At 38.2% G+C, this 18324-nt stretch overlaps 1 protein-coding gene across 1 annotated transcript in view; it reads left to right on the forward strand.

Annotated features, from left to right (window-relative positions):
- agbl1.S (AGBL carboxypeptidase 1 S homeolog) overlaps positions 1 to 18324 on the forward strand; it is a 244719-nt gene that overhangs the window by 12374 nt on the left and 214021 nt on the right. The window contains exons 2-4 of the mRNA XM_018255312.2: positions 11114 to 11177; positions 11473 to 11619; positions 14399 to 14530. Of these exons, the coding sequence (XP_018110801.1) occupies positions 11114 to 11177; positions 11473 to 11619; positions 14399 to 14530 (343 nt within the window). The remainder of the gene's footprint in view (positions 1 to 11113; positions 11178 to 11472; positions 11620 to 14398; positions 14531 to 18324) is intronic.

The raw sequence follows: 18324 nt of genomic DNA on the forward strand, positions 1-18324 counted from the left end.
CCCCATGTCAAATTTCAAAATTGAATATAAAAAAATCTGTTTGCTCTTTTGAGAAATGGATTTCAGTGCAGAATTCTGCTGGAGCAGCATTACTAACTGATTCATTTTGAAAAAAAATTTTTTTTCCCATGACAGTATCCCTTTAAAGTCAGTTAACAATGATGATAGCTTTACATTATCAAAGATATCCCTGCACTGCTGGCAAAAGTCAATGCTAACTATATTATTCTTCTACCCAAATGTGTCTCTTCTTTTTTAGACTGCCATCACAAGCATTATAGTTCAATACACTGCTGATCTGTTTCCTTTCATTTTCATTCAGGTTTCCCTTATACTATAAGAGAGAAATGAAAGGTAGTATACTTATACTATACCATCTCTATATATTAATATGCTACAGTCTATGGTTACACATATCAGACGAGTTCATATTTACAGTGTATAGACCAATCTCATAATACAGATATTTACATTTACAGGCTTGAACCCCTTGAAGAAAAAAACCCTATACAGTGTATATCCATGTATAAGAATACATGGATATGATAACCTTCACTCCTAAACCACCACCATGATGTTAGTTGGCTGTCAAGTATGTTGTCGTAGTAATTCTTTCATTTGCAATGTAGAAACATACTTTTTAGGATTTTCTGACAATTGTAGAACAATCATTATGTATTGTATGTTTATCATACAATAAATCATCTGAATCCTAATCTAGATCAATTTACTTAAATGTAGTCAGCCAAGTGTCTACAGGAGCCAGACTTACTCTAAAAGAGCCAGCAGGGGTAGAATGCAGAAGAGAAATGATAGGAGCTTGGACTACCTGCCTCTTTGGCTTTATCCAGCCAGACTAAGCAAATGCAAACCTCTTTAGTCTTCACTTGTCTCCAATACAGTCTAGATTGTAATCTTTCATGGAATATGCAAGCCTACTAAAGCTCCCCATAGATGCGGCGATTCTTCTTGCCGAACGACCGATTTTAGGGAAGTCTGACCAATCCTTCGAAATTATTGTGCGGTTCGTGGGATTCGAACGATCGTACATCTTACAATTTTTCGGCTGACATCTGTCAGGAAATTGATCGGCCAGGTCAAAAAATCTTTGTCGGTCCCAGTGCAATCTATCTATGTTTGCAGGGCCAAGCAGGCAGCTCCCCTTTGTTTTCCTGGCAAATTGGTCTTTTTAGTTGATGGTAAATTCGTACGATTGTTCTGAGAAGATCATGGTCTCACGATCAGGATCTGATCTTTTAAAAATCTCAACATCTATGGCCAGCTTTACTCTGCTGGTTGTGTAAGTCTGTGTCTGTTTCTTATCATTTGTAAAATACTATGTTAGCTGTATGTGCTCTTGCTAGTAGCACTTCTAAAGATGAGTGAGCCATATCAAAGGCTGCTTTATCTTATCAATACTTTAGTCTTCAATAGTCCAAGCCTACAAGGCACTTTCATTTTTTCATGGCACATACACTTTTGTACAGACATGATCCAAATCTTCACCAATAAAAAAAGATGGTGGCATTTACAATGGGTATTTTATATATACCCCTAACCACACTCAAAACTGGTGGTTGGATCTTAAATGTGGATCATACCAGTGTCAGTAACAGTCTGACAAGTTTCATTATCTAGTGATACTTTCCTCACAGTTTTTAACGCTTGATACACAAACACAAACAAAATGGTACTTAATTATTTTACCCACATTCTTTGTCTACTTATATCTCAGTTTTAACAATTTCAGTAATAAACTTGAGATGGAATAGGACTAAATGATCCTGAGAACAGATACGTTTGTTTACAGTAGCAAAGCTATACATAAAGTGTGAGGACCCGTCAACTAAAGGGCACATCATTCTGCCTGAATACATAGACTATGCTTATAGTTATCTTTGCACATTTAAATCCATGCTCCTTTTTAGCCCCAGTCCAACAAGTTTTGGTATGTTTATACCATAATGTAGTAGAAAGTAACTGGAAAAATGTTTTCATTGTGACAAAAAATGACTCCTTTGGGAACAAACTTTCCTTTGAGCAAATGTAATATAGTAATATCCTTTCTGTCCATACTGTGACAGTAACAAGTATTGGTATGTTTATACTATTATGGTGGAATGTAATAAAAGTCGGTAATGCGAAAAATGTAATATAGCTTTTGCGCTCCCAGAAACTGTTTAGCGACCACTTCCGACAGTGGAAGAATGCTTGCAAATTTTATAGTTTGCGCCAGTGCTCTGTAAATGTAATGAAACTTCTTGAAAATGAAAAGTTGCAATGCAATAACAGTTTAAATATTCCATTGCTAAATGCGAATTGTTATTGCTATTTGTGCGAACTATTGTGCTCGTTGCTATTTTTATTACATTCCCCTATTAGTGGCATAACTAAAGTGCGCCGGGTCCCACAGAAAAAAAATCTTCAGAGGGGCCGACGCACTGCAATTCCCAACCCGTCCACCTGCACCGCCCTGCCTGCCAACTGCCCCATCCCCTACCCACGTCCACCCATTCCCACCCTCATATCCGCCTGCCCCGCCTACATACTATGATGTTAAATAACCGTAGGGGGTTATTTACTAAAAGAATATTTCTCATTATTTTATTTAAAACCACTTCGACCAAACTCCCATCCACATTTTTACCTTATTTATCAATAAATGAACTCGAAAAAATCTGGTGCTGGAAAAAACTCTAAAAAAAAAAATCGAATCGTATGATTTTTTTTTTCAGATTTGATGCCTGAAAACCAGATTTTTTTGGATCATCGCCCAAAAAACAAAAATTATTTGGATTATTATATGAAACCCAGCACATATCATTATATATTCCAATTGTAAAAGGGATCTGTCCTTTTCCGGTTGTAAATCTTTCTTTGCTTTCTATCCTTTTCCGGTTGTAAATCTTTCTTTGCTTTGACCTACTGTATTAGAGGTTTTTGGGACCTAGAGGTTTTTGCTTTGATCGATAATTGTAATCGCACAAACATTTTTCCGAGAATGAGGATTTAGAGGTTTATGTATTCTTATTAACATTTGTTTCATTTCTATTTGCTCATACTTTTTATATTCAAATCTTTTAATAAAAAAGTAGAAATGTATTTTTTTTTTTTTTAGTTTAGGGTGAAAAAACTTCTAAAATTAGGCAAATACACATTTTGCTAAAAAGCCCTCTATAACTGGCACTTGGGGCAGAATAAAAATGGTGTCTCTCCTTCTGGGAACTATGTAATAAAAACAAAATAAAACAATACAAATTGCCCAAAAAATAGTTTATTGTAATGCAAACTTGAGTGCACATTTGAGACTATTTTCCATTAAGGTTCCCTATTAGGTTTTAGATAGGAATGCATTGTGAAAATGAGGCAAACATTTGCTGATACACAGGAGCAGGTTCAATGTTGCAGTTTTATTGCATTTCTATTTTTTCTACTACAGCTAATTGCTTCCTAAGTAAATAGTTATTTGTAAATTTCACAGCTGCATATTGTCCTAAAAGCAAATTCATATTGTTGATGTGTCTTGTGCTACAGGAAAAATATTGGCTGCCATTTTCACCTATTTACTGTGTGAGTGTCTGCTTTTCCAAGATGAAACACATGAATCCTATTTAGAAGAGCCAATGCCATTACTAAATTAGATTAATTTAAGTTTGAGAAAATTATCCATTTTGTACCTCTGTGGTTGCAAACACAAGCATTTGATTCCTGTGCCAGTTAGATTGGCAGAGGTTATTAGTCCCAATATTATAAATGCTTTAAGGAGAACATAACTATAGGTTATTGAACCACAGTTAGATTTGTTGTCACCTGCTACTCAGGTCCAACTGTAAAGGCCAGATTTTCCAAAAAACATAGAATCCTATAATTACAACGTGACCTTTATTATATACCACTTCCTCTGTGGGTGTACGGATTGTGGCACTTAGAAAAACAGTTAATATATTTCCACCATGTTAGACAGTTTTAGTAGCCTGAACATTGAGGAACGCAGTGGTCCATCAAGTTTAATTGCTGTGCTCACAATTTGTGAAGATGTGGAATTCTCTCCATGAATCTGTTGTACTGGCTGACATATTAGATAGCTTTTAAAAAGAGTTGGGTGACTTTTTAGCAAGTGAGGGAATACAGGGACTGGTCCGATTGCCATCTTGGAGTCAGGAAGGAATCCCCCACGCTGAGGCCAATTGGAGAGACATCAAGTTTTTTTGCCTTCCTCTGGATCAACTAGAAGTTAGGCAGGTTATATATATCGAATCCTCGAACGATTGGACTTCATCATCTCCCGACCTGCTACTAAGCATTCAGATCAAATAAAGTAGAAAAGAACAGATCAGCCGATGTTCTGCCCCTGACCGCAATCGTACAAAAGTTTTGTCCGGCAAAGCTGGTCTCCCACTGAAAATCGTACGATTGTCAATACACACAAAGAAATTATCGGCAGCCAACAGATCTTTTAACCTCTCCGATCGACCAAACGACCTATCTCCGCCAGACAAAAAATGTCGTGACTCTCCACACACGGTCCAAGAATTGAATCCTCAATTCATATGATCGGATCTTTGCGTCTATGGCCAGCTTTAGCCACACATCTAGTTTTGAACTGTACCATGGGTTGATGTGATCACTCAGTACATGTGCAGGAAACAGTAATATTTGCATTTCTGGCTTGGTTGATGACACCAGCCAAACCACATTATGTATTGGCCAAGTTTTAATTTATAAAACCAATAACTGTTGCAACGGCACCAGTGGCACCAATAATCATTCACTCTGGTCAACATTTAATCAAAAAAAAATTCTCCAGGTGCTTGTCTACTTAGTGGAAAGTCGAAACATTTGAACATATCACTACATGACCCCTATAACGTCTGAAATTCTAAACCAGTCAATGACTTCTGGAAGTTTTACTTCAACAACAGCTGGACTGCCACTGATTAGCTCGCACTGACAAAAGACTGCATTGTAAACTGAACCTGATTCTATTGTTAACCATTATAAATAACATAATGCTAAATTGGGACTGACATCTAAATAGCTATTTGTCAAAGTCATGTTTAGGTAGTGCACAAGAGCAGTTTCGCCCTGGAAGCATCAGGTTTTTTTCTTTCGCAATTAAGATGCAATTTAATGGCTTTGTGCAGATATTTTCTATTGTTTTGTGAAAATGTGACTTAAAGAATAAGGGAGAACAAGAATAAGGTTTAAGGGAGAACATGAATTATTTTTGTATGCGATAAAAACATTAATGAATTCCTTTTATCTTTATGTCAGAATTTAGTTTTTTTACCATGTTTACCTATTACTAATAGTTAATACAATTCTTACTAACCACTAAGCATGACTTTGTGTGCTAATTTGCATCTGCAAATACAAGACCAAGGTCTAATTAGAGTGCAAATCACACCAGAATGTTGTATCTAGTTTGCAACTGCGTCACCAAGGTACTTAACTATGGACACCAGCAACCATCTGTCATAAGAGAGCACATATGAAATACATGTGTAGGGACCCATGTAAAGCAGATCTACATCTATACTTTATACATATATGCAGGGTCGGACTGGGGGGCATGGGGCCCAACAGGGATTCTACCTCAGGGCTCCGAGTCTGGCAACTCTCCCCCCCCACGTCGCGTAAGCTCGTGCACATCGTTTTTGCCGCAACCAACAGGTCACGGCAGGAAGCAAAGCAGGGTGCAGATCTGGCCCAGTTCGACCCTGCATATACTGTATGTCCCTTATTAAATCATAGCTTCAATATTTTAATATTAAAAACAGCATGTCAAGAGGACTCTTCAATTGACCCTTTGCCTTCAGCCATCCCACTGAACCCCACATACCTTGAACTACCATATCTTAATGAAACACCAGGAGACAGAAATGTTGTAAAATGGCCACAACATTTATTCACATTTTATCAAATAAATAGGACCTTGTCAGCCTCACCTCAAGGCAATATTCAAAGCCAGAATTCAGAGATCGCAACTATGCTCTGCTGTTCCTCTTTAAAGACTTGAGATCAGCACTATGTCATTATATCCACTACTGAGTATTAGGCTGCCTCTACCTACAGAGAGGATGGCCCCAAACTCTGATACCAGCAGGAGCTGCATGGTGACCCTTCCGTGATAGAGAATCCAAGCACACTGTCACCTGGCACAAGCAGTCGTAGTGTCTGTATCAATCAACCCACCGTGCAGTCACAGGAGAGAACCTCATTTCTCCCTCTTCTATAATTTCCTGTGCAGCACTCTGGCAAGATCCTACCACTGCTGTGACAATTAATACAGAGAAAATGGAAATCAATTTTAAAATTTTGAAATATTAGATTAAAACAGGATCCCAGAATTCAGAGCTTTCTGGTTTATAAATAATGGATCCTATAACTGTACTATATAGGTATTCCTAACACCACTCTCCCCCCCCCACCCAGAATCCCCCTTTGGGGTCCATATTGGATCCATTGTGAGGTATGTCAAAGGGTGCTGTGCATAATCACTTGCATGGGCTGCTGGTATTATTGGCCAGAAACACAAAATTGTGACACACTCTATAATTGTGCTCTTTATACCAAAAATAAAAGTAGGAGTTTTCATTTTGACATTGGTCTTCTTAATCCTATCATATGTATAATGTATTTTTGGCAAATCACATTTTCTATGTAACAGCCTCATAAGTTGCTTAAACATTCCAAATATGTGCTTTGTCTTCTTCCCATTAGTCCATATTGTTACACTGTTCTCATTCAAGCCAGTCTAACAGCTGCAATACTCTAGGAACAACTTTCCCAACCACAGTCCCTTAAAATGTCTCAAAAATGTCCATGATTAATAGCCACAAAATCATTGGAATTCCAGTTTAACTCTTTGCTGAGCTATGTGTCAGTTGACAGGATAGATGGGATAGACAGGATAGATGCATTATGATAAAGTTTTTATGATTTCCTCTTAAATGTTAATGTTATTACTTGTTTCAATAAAAGTAAGTAAAAGAAGCTGTACCAGTAAATACTTTAGTACAGATCACAATTGCCCACTCCCCATTACCCCAATTGACATAAGCTTTCATTGTGGCTCATTTACTTATGATGACCATACATTGAAAAATACAAAATTTTGTCAGATCTTTATTCCCACATTGAGGCTGACCCTAAGGCCGTAAGAGTGAGGAATTCATCAATGACCTGATGTGGTCATCTCCAAGACAAGATTTTTAAACCTGTCTAATCAATATATGGTCTGTTTTCAATCAGATATTGGACGGATAGGCCTGGAGGAGTGCTCTGAATACGAGCAGATAGATAAGCTGTCAACTCAGACTGAAGGAGCTGAATGGGCATCTAAAATCTGTGTATGGCCACCTTTATGCTTAACACATATACCCCAGCACAGTGGCCATTACAATCAATCAACCGTTAACTTTGATCTGTCTGCTGCAGATCTCTGCTCCAATACGGAAAACAGAGACCTTCGGCTACCCAATGAATACAATGTTCCTTGTATTTGGCAGCACTGTATTCACAAGGGGTGCACGTCATTTGGACATGCAAGCCAGGGGACAGAGGGGCAGATTGACTAAAGGGTGAAGTGGCTAATGATATTGACTTTTCGCCATTGTTGCCACCCACAGGGACATCGCCAATTCACTAACAGGCGCAGGCGCCAATTCACTAGCGAATGGGAACATCGATAGTCTTCATTCGCACTCTATTGCCAGGCGACTTTTCGCTCTGGTGAACGATCGTTACCATGCAAATTCACTAAAGTGCGGATTTTACTGAACATTATCTCTTTTGCCAGAGTTGACTTTGCCACCTCAGACCAGGCGAAGTGCTAAAAAGAAGCTAGATCTTCCTCAATCTTCTGTCTCTTACATCATATCCTGCGTGCAGAAAATGCATTAAACACTGGCAACGTTTTCCTTTTTTTGGCTGCAAAATTTAATTAAATTTTTTGGGTAACCAGTTTTCTCAACACATTTTATATCCTATAATTTTACAGTTGGCTCATGTGTAGGGCATTGTATAAATTCTCGTGTCTTTATTAAGGTTCCCTGGACAATTGTAAAAAAAGGGGTAACTTCAAGCATTTGCACTTTAAATTACTCACTTTAAATTACCCAACATATGCAAATTGACCTAAGCGCAAGATCACTAGTGAATTTTCACTAGGCACAAACGAATGCTAGCACATCTTCACTATAAAATACTCACAATGCCAAAGTAACACTAGTAAAAAGCCGCCAGCGTTCAGCACCCAGGGCACAACTTCGCATATTAGTGGATTAGTGTAGTGGTAGTGAATTTATGCCTGGCGAAGTGGTGCGATGTGTGTAAACCAGTCGTTGGCGACAATTCGCACTTTAGTGAATCTGCCCCAGAGACTGATGCAAGCCAGAATGACTGGGCCTACACCTACTGATAATTGTGCTCTGCACCTTTTGTCTGATTTTTTAGCCATTACCTTGGCAGAAATGCTCCTGTATGAAAGAGACATGTTCTTTTGCCCTTTAGTGCTCTTGCATTGTGCTCAGGGGCACTCATAGATGGTATTTTTAATGGAATTATTATACCTTATCAAAAGTGATTTATTTTATTTATGTGTGCTTTAAGCAAAATAAAGTATACATGTCTCTTATCAATGGCTTATTGTCAGTGTCGGGCTGGCCCACCGGGATACCAGGAAAACTCCCGGTGGGCCCAGGTGTCAGTGGGCCTCTTGTTTCTAACCATTTGACCTATTTCATGGTCATTCCCTATTTCTTTATGAGAACAAAGAGGCTTAATAATGGAAGAATAGAGTATATTATGTAGAGACTAGGAGAATAAAGATGTTGAGTGAGGAGAGGAGGTATAATAGATTGAAAAGTGGGCCCTCAACCTAAGGTTTTCTGGTGGGCCCCTGGCATCCCAGTCCGACACTGCTTATTGTTATACTAAAGATACTGAATAGATTCTTCTGATACCAAGCAACACACAGCTAGGCTTTCTTTGACCTTTTATTTCACAATGAAATGGAATTTCTGCAGTTAACTACAAGCATAGCAACTATCTTTCAAGATGAAGCAGAGAAGTCTTGGCTTACTCTGACTTTTTTTAGAGAGATCAGTGATACTGCACATTGTACAGTGAAAGGTTATGTGATCTTCCTCAGCTGTGGAGACTTCTCCGCATGGATTAAATGTTACTTGGACACGTTGTCAAATGTCTCACTTTTGGCATCTTTAAATAGAATCTTGTTCCTTAAGTTCTTTTTCATTTTTTCAGATCCATTCCTTCTGATGACCTCCGTAATGACAATGTTTCCTTTTAGTAAACCTAGGGGATCTGTAAACAAATGCTCAGGTTACATTTCTTTCCCTGGAAAAGGAAAAGGAATCCTCAGTAGTGACATCAGACTAATGGTATCAATATACAATTTCTTCCAGGTGCATTCAACTCCTCAGGGTATTTCCCAGCCAATCATCATGTTCAAATACCCAAAGGAAGGAAGCACACATTTGCAGAATAAAACTTGCAAGGGTATATCCCTGCATTTGCTTGCCTTGAGTGCCAGTGTTTTCTTGGATCATTTGTTGAGGAGGGTGCCGATCCCGTGCACAGGCGCTGAATACCCAAAGGCCTGGGTGTGCGAGCGTGCTACATTACTCAAGATTAAAAAAAAAACAACTTTTCTCTTAATTCCGTTCCAGTTTTTTCCCATAGACTTGAATAATGTTTTCACATGAAAAACCATGAGTAGTGATGAATGAAATTTTTTGCCAGGTTCCACCGCAAAAAAGATGCCCGTAGACTGCAATGGATGAAAAAAATTGTTGCGCATTAAAAAAAATTGTCGCCCATAGACTTCGTTGCATTTTTGAAGAAGAACGGGTCAGATTCTGAATTGGATTGCATCTCAAATTGGATCTTATCCATGACTTTTCAAATGTTAAATCTTTCTCCCACTGAACTGAATCTGGCCCATTATTTATGGTTTATCACGTGGAAAACATGGACGAGATTCAATTAGAGGACAAAAACCTTTTCTCCTAATTCATTTCCAGTTTTTTCTCTTCAGTAGAGTTTTCATGTGATAAAGTGAGAGATGTTTTTCTCATTGCTTTATGGGACAATCTGGAATTGAATTAGGAGATACGTTTTTCTAATCAAATTAAATCTGGCCCAATATTTGATCCAGTAGTTCAGACTTAAGCTGAGTCCAGTGATTAGAGGAGTCACTCCTTTCACCATTACTTTCAACAGGCCTTCTGTTTACATGTTCCATATAAGTCTAACAAGTCAATCCTCACCCCATTGTCTCTCACTGTCAAACTGCATGGCAGTTAAGACATAAGTGAGACATAAGCCAAGGACAAGCCAGACAGGCATTTTCTATAAGAAATTAAATGGAGCCTTAATAAAGAACTGTAATGCTAGGTAAACACAATTGCTTACAAGTATTGAATCCAGGTAAAGTTTTTTGTAATGTGTTAGCCAGTTGAAAAAGTTATAGGGTAGATCTTTTTATATGAAGCATAGCAAGAGTGGTGTAAAGGCGATAAATTTATTAGTTAACTAAGATGATAATCACAGCAAGCTTTGATTTGATTTGCAGTTCCTTCCTCAACGCTGATTACCTTTAAGAATGTACTGAAATGTTCTGAAAGCTTGCTGTGGTTATCATCTTAGTTAACCAATAAAGGTATCACCTTTACACCACTTTTGTTATGCTTCATATCAAACGTTCTACCCTATAAGTATTTAAACTGTCGTGATTGGTGAATCTGACCCGTTTCGCTTTGCCAAAAATTCGTGAAATGGTAAAAATTTGCCAAAATGCATTAAAGTCCATGGGCAGCAATTTTTTTTGTTGCGCAACTATTTTTTTTTCACCCATTGAAGTCTATGGGTGTGCTTTTTGAGGCGAAACGCGGCAAAAAAATGTGCTCATTGCTAGTTATCTGTAATGGCTTAACTAACAAGGCACCTGACTAAAATGTAATGTTACAAAGCAGTGGACCTCAAAAATGGTGTAGTATAAAGATTGGATCATTCTTTTGTTCTTTCTCTCTCACACACACACCACAGTGTCTCAGGAGGTAAATATATTTCTGTTCTCTTCTTATCACAGAACTCATATGAAAAAGATGTAACCCTGAACATCATCACTGTGTTGAGTGAATTGCTGTCTGCGGGTAAGAGACCATACTGGATGAGAGTTTTATTGCAGCTAATAGCCTTAAAAGTGAGGGTGTTGTTAATACAAATCACTTTTGGAGGTGAAGACCTTCTGCGAAGTTTACAACAATAATGCCGAGGATGTGCTTGCTCCTGTCCCTACAGAACACTGAAATGCTTTTAGAATAAGTACAAGAAATAGAGAACATATTTTATTGTATTATGCCCAACAATATATAACAAACCACAGTATACATCGGTCATTTTCTTAATATGCACATTTCAGATGCTAACTTTTCCTTCTAATTACAGGGACACACAAAAGGATTTATTATATGATCTCCAAAGGTGGCAGTGAAGCCTTGCTGCAAACCTTAGTAAACCTGGCAAGGTCAGACTCCCTTGACTATAGCCTGTTAGTACCGCTTCTCACATTGTTGGTCAAGGTAGGAAAGAAAGGTACGTATATACCTCTGTATATTTAGTGGCACTCAGATTGTAGTTACTCACCTAATTCACATCAAAAAGTTCTTTTTTTTTAGCATAAAACTCATCTATACCAAAGGTTTATTTGCTTCTCTTGTTTAAACAGCATATTTAAGATAGGAATAATAAACAGCGGCCCTCAACTTCTGTTAAGGGGGAACCTTCCATTCCTAAATCATCTTTTTTTAAACATTTTTGCTTAATATACTGTACGCTGCTTAGTGTGCTATGAAGCTTTCTGATCGCAGATATATACAGTATACAAAAGTCCATCAACTGCTTGGAATTATTTTGCATCTCAGTCACTGTGCTAATTTATCCTGATAAGGTCTTACAATAATCCAGTGTTGTAAACAACAGTTTGAGGTAGGGTTCCTGTCCACTGTGACCTAATCCATAAACATGACAGAACTGCTGCTTTGTGAAAAAAAGAGTAGACTTAACTATTCTATTAAGATGTCCCTATACACAGTGTCGGATTGGGTCACCAGGGATACACCAAAAAAACCTTAGACCAGGGGCCCACTCTCAGTACTACCGTAATATTCTTCCTCTCCTCACTCAACCTCTTTTCTCCTAGTCTCTTTTCTTTGCATACTAGAATACTATAATCTATTATTCCATCTATTTAGCCTCTTTTTTAAAAAGTTAAAGGGCCATGAAATAGGCCAAATATCTAGAAGCAGGACATCTGGGCCCACCAGGAGTTTTCCTGGTGGACCAGTCCTACACTGCCTATACAAGCACAAACCCTAAGATCACAAAAGAACCCTATTATAATTTTCAAATCAGAAGTGAAAATATAATAAATATATAATAAACAATGTTAATGCAAAAAATGTGCTCAGTACAAGCAATATTTCCTTTGAGCACAGATATAAAAAAAAAATATATTGTTCTATTTAAAAGTTTAAAAGCCCTTAAAAGTTTCTTCACATGTTTTGTGAAGACATGCTGTAACTACTCAAACATCAACATAGAAAATATTATTAGCAATTTGCCCCAGTGCACATATATGTAATAAAACACAAAGCATGATGCCGCCATCAGGTCTTCAAAATACATAGTTTTACATTCATATTTTTGCAGATTCTTTCATTTATGACTGAATTACATTCTACCTAGAGGATGTTGGTGTAGATGCTATTCAAAAACATCTGGAGCACCAACTTTTGGAACTCCTTATGCTGAAAGGACTTGAGGATTATAAAACCACATCTTATAAAATGCTTTAAGTTAGCCCAGATGCAGTAACCAATAGTAAAGACTGCTGTCTGCTTTAAAACAGGTGACCAATAATTACTATCTGCTGATAAGGTCATTGCACCAGGGCAAACGTATCTCAAGTGCCCCCCGCGGTACAACATGCAATTTTGCCTGCAAATTACCTTGTTGTTCTCCACAGATCAGCATTCTTTTTCCCATAATCCTAGCATCTCCTACAAGGTTGGGTTGCACTTGAGGTAATTATGCCAATGTCTTAAAACAGGCGCAATTGCACTTGCATTTCAGTACTCATTGGATGCAATTGCACTGAAAATTATAAATAAATTCTGGCATACAGTGTCAAAATAATGACTTGTTCCTATTCTGTACCTTTGCTGTAATGTAATTCAACCAGACTTGAACACTTTACACTTGGTGGCAAATTGTGCAAGTACAAGGAGCAGCTTTGAGCACAAAAAAGTGTACATTTGTGCAATGTATGGGGCAAACTTTGCACTACTGCAACTGTGGTTGCACTTCATAAATGAGTCCTATGGGGTTATTTATTTAAGTCCGAATTTATCTCAATATTTTCTGCTACAAACTCAGATCAAATCCACTCGGTTTTTTTACGCTTATTTATTATTACATTTTCCCTGAAAATTTGCTTTGCGGGAAAAAATCCAATCTTTTCTGATTTTTCATCCGATTTTGTTTGGATTTTTCACCCGAATTTTGCACTAAACCCTGCACACATACAAACATCATTGGGACTTTTCCCATTGACTTATATGCAACTAGACAGGTCTTGATATGCCGGATTTTCTTAATTTGACTTTTCCATCCTCTGGGTTTAATAAATTCCGAAATTTTTTTGATTTTTTAAGTCAGATTTTATTAAAAAAATTATGAATTTTTCATGACTTTTGCATTTGGAGTTTAGTAAATAACCCCCTGTTATAGGTATTAGTTTTACAGTAACCTGTAGAAAAACTCAGTCTTGGTTCTAGAGAGAAACGCTTTCCTCTACTGCTTCAGGAAAATTCAAACTAATAAAATCATGTGGGAATGACAAGTTTAAAAATTCAAACGGAATAGTTTACCTTTTGGCTAGGACAGCTCCCATTTACTTCTACATGATCTCGCAAGTTTTTAGATGCTGAATTCGAGGTTTTTTTTTCTGCTTAATAAATATCAGAAAGTTGTATTTTTAAACCATTCACATTTATAATTTTTAGTTCCAAAACATTTGAATTGGTTAATATGACTGTGTCCTTGGTAGGGGCACTACTTGTAGATGCATAGAGTTTCCATGTTAATCCCCATCTGTTTTGCTTCAGTCCAAACTGTGAGGTGGAAACCAAACTGTGAATCTAATCATTGGCTCATTCTCTTATTCTAGTGATATTTATTCTATTATTCTAGTGTTATTTCTGATCGTCAGCATCCATAAGTGAAACCATTTACATTCAGTCAATTCAATATATATTATTCTGCATGGAATGAGATATGTTGTTTAACAAATTCTCTTTTTATTGGACTATAGATGGAAAGTTTGGAGAAAAAGCCCAGAAACTGGAGGCTACAGATGTTACACTTAGCATAGCAAGAAAAAATCTTACAAGATATGAGAACCTCACACCATGTATCTTGGCTTTACAAGTCTATGCTTCCAATGGTACGTTTCTGTTTTTTTTTTTTTTTTTTTTATTTGTCATTCCCATAGGCTTGTCATTCCCATAGGCTTGTCGGAATATAAAAAATAAATATGGCCAGTGTCACAGTGTAAGAGACATGGAATATACCTACAATTTTAATTCATATGAAGAGAAATACTGACCCCTGTTGGAACATTATCCCAGCTGCATAGTAAAATAGAGTCTATACAACCAACACCAATGGCAGCTTTATTGATAAGCGTTTTAAAGGAGTAGTTCACCTTGACAAACTGTATAGATTTACAGTAGTTTACTATACATAAATTATTTCAGTAGCTGTTCACTTTTTGAGATTTACACTTTTCCTAAAATGTATGTTTTAAAAACAAAAAATGTGTGTCCCAGCAGCTCAGCAAGCCTGCTCTTTAAACTGTTACTGTCACGTACGGCTCCCTAAATTCAGAACAAGTTCTAAGCTCCTCACGGTTCAATCTTCTACCTGTAGCAACCGCCTTTGGCCTCAGGAGGAGCCCTCAGCTACTCAGATGCCACCAGGTCTTAAAAGACCAGTAGCATCATTTTTTTTTAAAAGAAATTTTTATTTCTACTTAACGAAAAAAAAAAACCCACCAAGGCAGTTTTAACTTTTAATTCACAAAGTCTTTATTAAGAAATTACTTACGGATTCTCTGCTTGTGCTCCTCTTCAGAAACGTCGACAGGGCAACGATCCATCATGCAGAGCTTGATTTCTCCTCCCTGCCTTCTATAGGAGATAGCCAGGAAGGAGAAATCGAGCGCCGCACGATGGATCGTCGCCCTGTTGCCGTTTCTGAAGAGGAGCACAAGCAGAGAATCGGTAAGTAGAAACATTTTTTTTTTACTGTTACTGCTCCTTTAACTTGAGAGGAGCAAAGCAAGCGTTCTGAACAAGCAAAGGGGCATGCTTGTTACCAAGGATGGGACAGAATGCAACAACATCTTTAAGGAGTAGACATAGCGTTGTCAAGCAGGCCTGGGTCGCTACAGACAGAGTTCAAGAATAGTCAGGCCGGAGTCGGTGCAGGCAGAGTTTAAGAAGAATTAGACAGGCAGGGATCAAAACCAGAGAATTCACAGACAAAATCACAACCAGGTATTCGTCAAATTAGACCTAACAACGGGCAATGATTTCTAGCCCCTTTAAATATTTAAACTTCACACCAAAGCGCAATGACATCATCACGCCAAGTACACAAAATGTGGAAGTGCGCATCATAGGTAGAATCCACGTGGAGCTGGAAGGACTATGGCTGTGGGCGTCCCTGCCGACCCCTGGTCACCACTATCCCCTACCCTTACAGTTACAAGCTGATAACATTAGCTTCTCTCATTTTAATTAGGGCAGAGGCACATGGGGAGTTTAATCACTGACACTCTTGCTCGGCTACTTCTGAAAAAAATTAATCTGAGGGAAAAAAATAAAACAAATAATAATGTACGTTTATAGAAGAACAGTATAAACTAGAAAGCAATAAAAAGAAATCAAATTTTGTGGAGCACCTGCTGAAAACAATCAGAGGCCAAAGTAGTGATGTAAGTTGTTTTTGTTTTGCTGAGCAGTAACAATGATTGCAACTAAAAAAAAATAAGCCGTTTTTTTTTTCATTTCATAGTTGAATTTCTTGTCTGCACTGGAATGATTTGTTCCAGAATGGAAAAAATACTGTCTGATGTAAAGCCAAAAATACATTTTTGCCTAATGAAAGAAAGCAAAATACTAAGCAACTCTCCAATGTATGTTGTCTGATATTGTCTGTTCTATTTGTAAATGCAGTTGCAGCTGAAAGCAGGATTTGTTGATCCCCTTTTTTCTACTGTTGTTGCTGACTGTGTATGAAATGGGTCAAATATTTAAATTCTGGAAATCCTTCTATAACCGCAGTTTGATTTATCTGCCCCTAAGTTTTGTCAAAGTTAACTTACTGTTACTGTAAAATCTGGACAGACTGGAAATCGCAATGCATTGTTTCTGTTTAGGATTTGTAAAAATAATAGGCCAGTCTGAATAATTTGATCAAACTTGACATGGGTGTAGAGTTGTTGGCAGCTCCTCACCTGCCCCCTTTCCGCATTTCATGCCTTAGGACAGAGCCTTGATGCCAGCTACACCTTCCTACCTTGCATGTGAAAATTGGGAGTGGAAGGACTCGCAATGCACATTAGGACTCTGTCCTTATTCCCCTGCCCTAAGGCAGGTGGTAAAAACAGGGCTGAGCTGCACCCACTAATGCTGTTCTCTGTACTGAGTGCTGGGTTTTTCATATGACACTTACTGCAGAGAGCAGCAACCCCAGGGTGCAAGTGCTCTAGGTGGGACATTCACTTAGATTTGTAGTTCCGCCAGGCGTAACTTCGCCGCACTTCGGCAGGTGTAGTTTTGCCAGCGCTCCGCAAATTCACTAAAATCCGAAGTTGCGCTCAGGGGTAGCGTAAGGTTGCGAAGTTGCGCTAGCGTTGATTCGCTAAGCGAAGCGAAGTTACGCTAGCGATGGTTAATTTGCATACGGCGCCAAATTCAAATTTCAATGGAGGAATATGTAGCAGCACTACAAATGCCTGGGAAACCTTCAAAACATCAAATAAAATTTTTATGTTGCCCTACACATGTGCCCACTGTATAGTTAAGTTGCCATGAGTTAGGAAATGTAGGGGGGAAGGAGGGGAGCCCCAAAAAAAATTTAGATCTTTTTCAGCCTATCACCCATAATATAGAAAAAACGCCAGCGTTTTTTGGGACTTAGAATTTTTTTTTACTTTTTTTGAAGCAATCCCTATCTACTCTATTGCGCTTCGCCTGGTCTGAGGTGGCGAAGGAAGTCTAGCGTAAAAGGTAGCGTTCAGTACACTGCGTGCGTTAGTGAATTTGCGTAGTTACGTCCGTTGTGCAAATTCGCCAGGCGTAAGGGTGCGAAGTAACACTAGCGAATTTACGCCAGCGTTCGTTAGTGAATTTGCGAAGTAACGAAAATGCCTAACACTAGCGAATTGACGCTAGCGTTAGGCGCTTCGGCGCATAGTGAATTTGCCCCTATAAGTCAGCATTAATAGGCACACTCCTGTGCCCCTTAGTACCCTTGTACTTGTGCCAGATTGGTAAATGACCCCTGTAAAAGGCTATTAGCAAAATTTTATCTTTTTTCCTTATTGATTCGATCAATATTGATATTGACTGAGATTGTTTGAATATAAGCTTTCCTTGCTGACTGATGCATTCTGAACCATTCTGACTGCATCATATTGAAACAGGTTCATTATGTTCCCCATGATAAATGGGGAACAAGTAGTGATCAGCGAATTTGCGAAACGGCGAAAAATTCGCAAAACGGCGCCGGCGTCTCGTTTTTGATGCCGGCGCCTGTTTTTTCTGCGAATTTTCGCGGGCATTTCGCGAATTTATTCGCTGGCGCCGAATTGCGCAAATTCGCCGCGAATTCGCGCCTGGCGAATAAATTCGCCCATCACTAGGAACAAGTCCAGTCAATATGGATTGACTGGACTTGATTAATCCATCACAATAATTGATAAGTCTGCCCCTCAGTAAACTGTGGACAAAGATACAAAATTGCAGATTGTTCATTGTTTTTATCAGCTTTGTTTTGCATGTTTAAACTGTTGGTTTTTACAGTCACACTGACTCCAGCAGGCAAATACTGGTGGGGGTCTATGATTGATTGCAACACGAGGAAAGGGCTTTTGTAGAGAAGTATTTTTAAAAAAATAATAGGAATTATAAATATCTAGTCTCAGAGTCAGCCAACTTTTTAGATTGAGCC

Source organism: Xenopus laevis, chromosome 3S (genome assembly GCF_017654675.1).
Source record: "Xenopus laevis strain J_2021 chromosome 3S, Xenopus_laevis_v10.1, whole genome shotgun sequence".
NCBI lineage: Eukaryota > Metazoa > Chordata > Amphibia > Anura > Pipidae > Xenopus > Xenopus laevis.